An 8,730-nucleotide genomic window follows, 5' to 3' on the forward strand; every position below is an offset into this window, starting at 1 on the left:
ATCCCCAGGACTCAAATGCCCTGCCGGGCCCCATGTTCCTTGAAGCGCCCCAGGGCGTCAGGGGAGGCAGGAGAGCAGTGGCCGGCCACCACGCACGCACGGGTTGGGCAGGCAGAGCTTGCGTTCCCGCGCAAGGACGGCTGCGGAAGCCCCAAGGCCTGGCCTTGTAGCGAGAGGGCGCAGAGCCTCGAGGGGTGCTCAGGCACGGCGCTGTGTTTTCCAGGCCAGTGAGGGAAGGGGACGACACGGCGGTGGACGCAGTCTGCACCTACAGGAAGGAGCCCTCCGCCCTGCCCTTGGACAGGGTGCGCCTCTACCATGAAGTCAGCAACAAGACCAGAGGCATCACGCGGCTGGGACCCTACAGCCTGGACAAGGACAGCCTCTACGTCAACGGTGACCATTGCTCCTCTCTCTGCCTCCTCTGCTGTCGTGCACCACCCAGCCCCAAGGCTGCCCCGTCCCCAGCTCCAGCCCCAGATCATGACCCCCCTCTCTCTCTCTTTTCCCAGGCTACAACGAACAGCCAGTGCGCACCAGTGAGTACCTTGCGGCATCGGGCTGGGCTCGGAAGGCAGCAAGTGCCTGGTGGGGGTCTTTGACCAGGCAGGGGTGCCCAGCGGACAGGGCTTACTTTGCCGCAGAAGGGCGCACAGCCTGCTAGCCTTCCCCTTCGGGACTGAGGCTGGCAGAAGAGCTCGGCCTTTGTCCACCAGGAGCCTTGACACCCTGGCTCTTGCACATTCTCACTCCCCATCTCTGCTTCTTGCAGCTCCCAGCCATCCACCTACGACACCTGCAGCCCTCGAGCATTTCACCGTCAACTTCACCATCACCAATCTCCCCGACAATTCCGACCTGGCGACTCCTCACTCGGCAAAGTTCAACGCTACGCGCAGAGTCATGAACACCTTGGTACGTGCCCCGCTGCTCCAGCAGTCACTGTGTCCCCAGTAGCCCCATGAACTTGGGGGAAGAGCAGGGAGCGGGGTAGAGCTTACCTGCAAAACCTCTCTCCTCGGCAGCTCGACCGCCTTCTGAAAGAAAGCAGCATTGGCCCCGCTTTCCGTGGATGTGAAACAACAGCCTTCAGGTATGGGCCATGCCCGAGTGCCCCTTTGCAGGTGCCACGACTGGCTGAGGGGGCCCGTCACGCTCCTGTGCTCTCTTGCCGCCTGGAATAAGGAGGCACGACCCTCTCCCTGACGCCCTCCCGCCTTAGGGGCTCCCTGGCTGGCTGCCCTCTTGCCCATGGGGCCGTTGCCGCGTAGCCCCAGGACGACTCAAATGCCCTGCCGGGCCCCATGTTCCTTGAAGCGCCCCAGGGCGTCAGGGGAGGCAGGAGAGCAGTGGCCGGCCACCACGCACGCACGGGTTGGGCAGGCAGAGCTTGCGTTCCCGCGCAGGGACGGCTGTGGAAGCCCCAAGGCCTGGCCTTGTAGCGAGAGGGCGCAGAGCCTCGAGGGGTGCTCAGGCACGGCGCTGTGTTTTCCAGGCCAGTGAGGGAAGGGGACGACACGGCGGTGGACGCAGTCTGCACCTACAGGAAGGAGCCCTCCGCCCTGCCCTTGGACAGGGTGCGCCTCTACCATGAAGTCAGCAACAAGACCAGAGGCATCACGCGGCTGGGACCCTACAGCCTGGACAAGGACAGCCTCTACGTCAACGGTGACCATTGCTCCTCTCTCTGCCTCCTCTGCTGCCGTGCACCACCCAGCCCCAAGGCTGCCCCGTCCCCAGCTCCAGCCCCAGATCATGACCCCCCCCTCTCTCTCTCTTTTCCCAGGCTACAACGAACAGCCAGTGCGCACCAGTGAGTACCTTGCGGCATCGGGCTGGGCTCGGAAGGCAGCAAGTGCCTGGTGGGGGTCTTTGACCAGGCAGGGGCGCCCAGCGGACAGGGCTCATGATGACGCGGAAGGGCGCGCAGCCTGCTAGCCTTCCCCTTCGGGACTGAGGCTGGCAGAAGAGCTCGGCCTTTGTCCACCAGGAGCCTTGACACCCTGGCTCTTGCACATTCTCACTCCCCATCTCTGCTTCTTGCAGCTCCCAGCCATCCACCTACGACACCTGCAGCCCTCGAGCATTTCACCGTCAACTTCACCATCACCAATCTCCCCGACAATTCCGACCTGGCGACTCCTCACTCGGCAAAGTTCAACGCTACGCGCAGAGTCATGAACACCTTGGTACGTGCCCCGCTGCTCCAGCAGTCACTGTGTCCCCGGTAGCCCCATGAACTTGGGGGAAGAGCAGGGAGTGGGGTAGAGCTTACCTGCAAAACCTCTCTCCTCGGCAGCTCGACCGCCTTCTGAAAGAAAGCAGCATTGGCCCCGCTTTCCGTGGATGTGAAACAACAGCCTTCAGGTATGGGCCATGCCCGAGTGCCCCTTTGCAGGTGCCACGACTGGCTGAGGGGGCCTGTCACGCTCCCGTGCTCTCTTGCCGCCTGGAATAAGGAGGCACGACCCTCTCCCTGACGCCCTCCCGCCTTAGGGGCTCCCTGGCTGGCTGCCCTCTTGCCCATGGGGCCGTTGCCGCGTAGCCCCAGGACGACTCAAATGCCCTGCCGGGCCCCATGTTCCTTGAAGCGCCCCAGGGCGTCAGGGGAGGCAGGAGAGCAGTGGCCGGCCACCACGCACGCACGGGTTGGGCAGGCAGAGCTTGCGTTCCCACGCAGGGACGGCTGCGGAAGCCCCAAGGGCTGGCCTTGTAGCGAGAGGGCGCAGAGCCTCGAGGGGTGCTCAGGCACGGCGCTGTGTTTTCCAGGCCAGTGAGGGAAGGGGACGACACGGCGGTGGACGCAGTCTGCACCTACAGGAAGGAGCCCTCCGCCCTGCCCTTGGACAGGGTGCGCCTCTACCATGAAGTCAGCAACAAGACCAGAGGCATCACGCGGCTGGGACCCTACAGCCTGGACAAGGACAGCCTCTACGTCAACGGTGACCATTGCTCCTCTCTCTGCCTCCTCTGCTGTCTTGCACCACGCAGCCCCAATGCTGCCCCGTCCCCAACTCCAGCCCCAGATCATGACCCCCTCTCTCTCTCTTTTCCCAGGCTACAACGAACAGCCAGTGCGCACCAGTGAGTACCCTGCGGCATCGGGCTGGGCTCGGAAGGCAGCAAGTGCCTTGTGGGGGTCTTTGACCAGGCAGGGGTGCCCAGCGGACAGGGCTCACGTTGCCGCAGAAGGGCGCACAGCCTGCTAGCCTTCCCCTTTGGGACTGAGGCTGGCAGAAGAGCTCGGCCTTTGTCCACCAGGAGCCTTGACAACCTGGCTCTAGCACATTCTCACTCCCCATCTCTGCTTCTTGCAGCTCCCAGCCATCCACCTACGACACCTGCAGCCCTCGAGCATTTCACCGTCAACTTCACCATCACCAATCTCCCCGACAATTCCGACCTGGCGACTCCTCACTCGGCAAAGTTCAACGCTACGCGCAGAGTCATGAACACCTTGGTACGTGCCCCCCTGCTCCAGCAGTCACTGTGTCCCCAGTAGCCCCATGAACGTGGGGGAAGAGCAGGGAGCGGGGTAGAGCTTACCTGCAAAACCTCTCTCCTCGGCAGCTCGACCGCCTTCTGAAAGAAAGCAGCATTGGCCCCGCTTTCCGTGGATGTGAAACAACAGCCTTCAGGTATGGGCCATGCCCAAGTGCCCCTTTGCAGGTGCCACGACTGGCTGAGGGGGCCCGTCACGCTCCTGTGCTCTCTTACTGCCTGGAATAAGGAGGCACGACCCTCTCCCTGACGCCCTCCCGCCTTAGGGGCTCCCTGGCTGGCTGCCCTCTTGCCCATGGGGCCGTTGCCGCGTAGCCCCAGGACGACTCAAATGCCCTGCCGGGCCCCATGTTCCTTGAAGCGCCCCAGGGCGTCAGGGGAGGCAGGAGAGCAGTGGCCGGCCACCACGCACGCACGGGTTGGGCAGGCAGAGCTTGCGTTCCCGCGCAAGGACGGCTGCGGAAGCCCCAAGGCCTGGCCTTGTAGCGAGAGGGCGCAGAGCCTCGAGGGGTGCTCAGGCACGGCGCTGTGTTTTCCAGGCCAGTGAGGGAAGGGGACGACACGGCGGTGGACGCAGTCTGCACCTACAGGAAGGAGCCCTCCGCCCTGCCCTTGGACAGGGTGCGCCTCTACCATGAAGTCAGCAACAAGACCAGAGGCATCACGCGGCTGGGACCCTACAGCCTGGACAAGGACAGCCTCTACGTCAACGGTGACCATTGCTCCTCTCTCTGCCTCCTCTGCTGTCGTGCACCACCCAGCCCCAAGGCTGCCCCGTCCCCAGCTCCAGCCCCAGATCATGACCCCCCCTCTCTCTCTCTTTTCCCAGGCTACAACGAACAGCCAGTGCGCACCAGTGAGTACCTTGCGGCATCGGGCTGGGCTCGGAAGGCAGCAAGTGCCTGGTGGGGGTCTTTGACCAGGCAGGGGCGCCCAGCGGACAGGGCTCACGATGACGCGGAAGGGCGCGCAGCCTGCTAGCCTTCCCCTTCGGGACTGAGGCTGGCAGAAGAGCTCGGCCTTTGTCCACCAGGAGCCTTGACACCCTGGCTCTTGCACATTCTCACTCCCCATCTCTGCTTCTTGCAGCTCCCAGCCATCCACCTACGACACCTGCAGCCCTCGAGCATTTCACCGTCAACTTCACCATCACCAATCTCCCCGACAATTCCGACCTGGTGACTCCTCACTCGGCAAAGTTCAACGCTACGCGCAGAGTCATGAACACCTTGGTACGTGCCCCGCTGCTCCAGCAGTCACTGTGTCCCCGGTAGCCCCATGAACTTGGGGGAAGAGCAGGGAGCGGGGTAGAGCTTACCTGCAAAACCTCTCTCCTCGGCAGCTCGACCGCCTTCTGAAAGAAAGCAGCATTGGCCCCGCTTTCCGTGGATGTGAAACAACAGCCTTCAGGTATGGGCCATGCCCAAGTGCCCCTTTGCAGGCGCCACGACTGGCTGAGGGGGCCTGTCACGCTCCCGTGCTCTCTTGCCGCCTGGAATAAGGAGGCACGACCCTCTCCCTGACGCCCTCCCGCCTTAGGGGCTCCCTGGCTGGCTGCCCTCTTGCCCATGGGGCCGTTGCCGCGTAGCCCCAGGACGACTCAAATGCCCTGCCAGGCCCCATGTTCCTTGAAGCACCCCAGGACGTCAGGGGAGGCAGGAGAGCAGTGGCCGGCCACCACGCACGCACGGGTTGGGCAGGAAGAGCTTGCGTTCCCGCGCAGGGATGGCTGTGGAAGCCCCAAGGCCTGGCCTTGTAGCGAGAGGGCGCAGAGCCTCGAGGGGTGCTCAGGCACGGCGCTGTGTTTTCCAGGCCAGTGAGGGAAGGGGACGACACGGCGGTGGACGCAGTCTGCACCTACAGGAAGGAGCCCTCCGCCCTGCCCTTGGACAGGGTGCGCCTCTACCATGAAGTCAGCAACAAGACCAGAGGCATCACGCGGCTGGGACCCTACAGCCTGGACAAGGACAGCCTCTACGTCAACGGTGACCATTGCTCCTCTCACTGCCTCCTCTGCTGCCGTGCACCACCCAGCCCCAAGGCTGCCCCGTCCCCAGCTCCAGCCCCAGATCATGACCCCCTCTCTCTCTCTCTTTTCCCAGGCTACAACGAACAGCCAGTGCGCACCAGTGAGTACCTTGCGGCATCGGGCTGGGCTCGGAAGGCAGCAAGTGCCTGGTGGGGGTCTTTGACCAGGCAGGGGCGCCCAGCGGACAGGGCTCACGATGACGCGGAAGGGCGCGCAGCCTGCTAGCCTTCCCCTTCGGGACTGAGGCTGGCAGAAGAGCTCGGCCTTTGTCCACCAGGAGCCTTGACACCCTGGCTCTTGCACATTCTCACTCCCCATCTCTGCTTCTTGCAGCTCCCAGCCATCCACCTACGACACCTGCAGCCCTCGAGCATTTCACTGTCAACTTCACCATCACCAATCTCCCCGACAATTCCGACCTGGTGACTCCTCACTCGGCAAAGTTCAACGCTACGCGCAGAGTCATGAACACCTTGGTACGTGCCCCGCTGCTCCAGCAGTCACTGTGTCCCCGGTAGCCCCATGAACTTGGGGGAAGAGCAGGGAGCGGGGTAGAGCTTACCTGCAAAACCTCTCTCCTCGGCAGCTCGACCGCCTTCTGAAAGAAAGCAGCATTGGCCCCGCTTTCCGTGGATGTGAAACAACAGCCTTCAGGTATGGGCCATGCCCGAGTGCCCCTTTGCAGGCGCCACGACTGGCTGAGGGGGCCTGTCACGCTCCCGTGCTCTCTTGCCGCCTGGAATAAGGAGGCACGACCCTCTCCCTGACGCCCTCCCGCCTTAGTGGCTCCCTGGCTGGCTGCCCTCTTGCCCATGGGGCCGTTGCCGCGTAGCCCCAGGACGACTCAAATGCCCTGCCGGGCCCCATGTTCCTTGAAGCGCCCCAGGGCGTCAGGGGAGGCAGGAGAGCAGTGGCCGGCCACCACGCACGCACGGGTTGGGCAGGCAGAGCTTGCGTTCCCGCGCAGGGACGGCTGTGGAAGCCCCAAGGCCTGGCCTTGTAGCGAGAGGGCGCAGAGCCTCGAGGGGTGCTCAGGCACGGCGCTGTGTTTTCCAGGCCAGTGAGGGAAGGGGACGACACGGCGGTGGACGCAGTCTGCACCTACAGGAAGGAGCCCTCCGCCCTGCCCTTGGACAGGGTGCGCCTCTACCATGAAGTCAGCAACAAGACCAGAGGCATCACGCAGCTGGGACCCTACAGCCTGGACAAGGACAGCCTCTACGTCAACGGTGACCATTGCTCCTCTCTCTGCCTCCTCTGCTGCCGTGCACCACCCAGCCCCAAGGCTGCCCCGTCCCCAGCTCCAGCCCCAGATCATGACCCCCCCTCTCTCTCTCTTTTCCCAGGCTACAACGAACAGCCAGTGCGCACCAGTGAGTACCTTGCGGCATCGGGCTGGGCTCGGAAGGCAGCAAGTGCCTGGTGGGGGTCTTTGACCAGGCAGGGGCGCCCAGCAGACAGGGCTCACGATGACGCGGAAGGGCGCGCAGCCTGCTAGCCTTCCCCTTTGGGACTGAGGCTGGCAGAAGAGCTCGGCCTTTGTCCACCAGGAGCCTTGACACCCTGGCTCTTGCACATTCTCACTCCCCATCTCTGCTTCTTGCAGCTCCCAGCCATCCACCTACGACACCTGCAGCCCTCGAGCATTTCACTGTCAACTTCACCATCACCAATCTCCCCGACAATTCCGACCTGGCGACTCCTCACTCGGCAAAGTTCAACGCTACGCGCAGAGTCATGAACACCTTGGTACGTGCCCCGCTGCTCCAGCAGTCACTGTGTCCCCAGTAGCCCCATGAACTTGGGGGAAGAGCAGGGAGTGGGGTAGAGCTTACCTGCAAAACCTCTCTCCTCGGCAGCTCGACCGCCTTCTGAAAGAAAGCAGCATTGGCCCCGCTTTCCGTGGATGTGAAACAACAGCCTTCAGGTATGGGCCATGCCCGAGTGCCCCTTTGCAGGCGCCACGACTGGCTGAGGGGGCCCGTCACGCTCCCGTGCTCTCTTGCCGCCTGGAATAAGGAGGCACGACCTTCTCCCTGACGCCCTCCCGCCTTAGGGGCTCCCTGGCTGGCTGCCCTCTTGCCCATGGGGCCGTTGCCGCGTAGCCCCAGGACGACTCAAATGCCCTGCCGGGCCCCATGTTCCTTGAAGCGCCCCAGGGCGTCAGGGGAGGCAGGAGAGCAGTGGCCGGCCACCACGCACGCACGGGTTGGGCAGGCAGAGCTTGCGTTCCCGCGCAGGGATGGCTGCTGAAGCCCCAAGGCCTGGCCTTGTAGCGAGAGGGCGCAGAGCCTCGAGGGGTGCTCAGGCACGGCGCTGTGTTTTCCAGGCCAGTGAGGGAAGGGGACGACACGGCGGTGGACGCAGTCTGCACCTACAGGAAGGAGCCCTCCGCCCTGCCCTTGGACAGGGTGCGCCTCTACCATGAAGTCAGCAACAAGACCAGAGGCATCACGCGGCTGGGACCCTACAGCCTGGACAAGGACAGCCTCTACGTCAACGGTGACCATTGCTCCTCTCTCTGCCTCCTCTGCTGCCGTGCACCACCCAGCCCCAAGGCTGCCCCGTCCCCAGCTCCAGCCCCAGATCATGACCCCCCCTCTCTCTCTCTTTTCCCAGGCTACAACGAACAGCCAGTGCGCACCAGTGAGTACCTTGCGGCATCGGGCTGGGCTCAGAAGGCAGCAAGTGCCTGGTGGGGGTCTTTGACCAGGCAGGGGTGCCCAGCGGACAGGGCTCACTTTGCCGCGGAAGGGCGCGCAGCCTGCTAGCCTTCCCCTTTGGGACTGAGGCTGGCAGAAGAGCTCGGCCTTGTTCCACCAGGAGCCTTGACACCCTGGCTCTAGCACATTCTCACTCCCCATCTCTGCTTCTTGCAGCTCCCAGCCATCCACCTACGACACCTGCAGCCCTCGAGCATTTCACCGTCAACTTCACCATCACCAATCTCCCTGACAATTCCGACCTGGCGACTCCTCACTCGGCAAAGTTCAACGCTACGCGTAGAGTCATGAACACCTTGGTACGTGCCCCCCTGCTCCAGCAGTCACTGTGTCCCCGGTAGCCCCATGAACTTGGGGGAAGAGCAGGGAGCGGGGTAGAGCTTACCTGCAAAACCTCTCTCCTCGGCAGCTCGACCGCCTTCTGAAAGAAAGCAGCATTGGCCCCGCTTTCCGTGGATGTGAAACAACAGCCTTCAG

General features: G+C 63.5%; 1 protein-coding gene across 1 annotated transcript in view; it reads left to right on the plus strand.

Moving 5' to 3' along the window:
- MUC16 (mucin 16, cell surface associated) overlaps positions 1-4,775 on the plus strand; it is a 7,627-nt gene extending 2,852 nt beyond the window's left edge. Inside the window, exons 7-21 of the mRNA XM_037382600.1 lie at positions 224-396; positions 513-539; positions 773-915; positions 1,026-1,093; positions 1,496-1,668; positions 1,787-1,813; positions 2,047-2,189; positions 2,300-2,367; positions 2,770-2,942; positions 3,058-3,084; positions 3,318-3,460; positions 3,571-3,638; positions 4,041-4,213; positions 4,331-4,357; positions 4,591-4,775. Of these exons, the coding sequence (XP_037238497.1) occupies positions 224-396; positions 513-539; positions 773-915; positions 1,026-1,093; positions 1,496-1,668; positions 1,787-1,813; positions 2,047-2,189; positions 2,300-2,367; positions 2,770-2,942; positions 3,058-3,084; positions 3,318-3,460; positions 3,571-3,638; positions 4,041-4,213; positions 4,331-4,357; positions 4,591-4,775 (1,618 nt within the window). The remainder of the gene's footprint in view (positions 1-223; positions 397-512; positions 540-772; positions 916-1,025; positions 1,094-1,495; positions 1,669-1,786; positions 1,814-2,046; positions 2,190-2,299; positions 2,368-2,769; positions 2,943-3,057; positions 3,085-3,317; positions 3,461-3,570; positions 3,639-4,040; positions 4,214-4,330; positions 4,358-4,590) is intronic.
- Positions 4,776-8,730: the final 3,955 nt, after the last annotated feature.

This window comes from Falco rusticolus, chromosome 4 (genome assembly GCF_015220075.1).
Source record: "Falco rusticolus isolate bFalRus1 chromosome 4, bFalRus1.pri, whole genome shotgun sequence".
In the NCBI taxonomy this organism is placed as follows: Eukaryota; Metazoa; Chordata; class Aves; order Falconiformes; family Falconidae; genus Falco; species Falco rusticolus.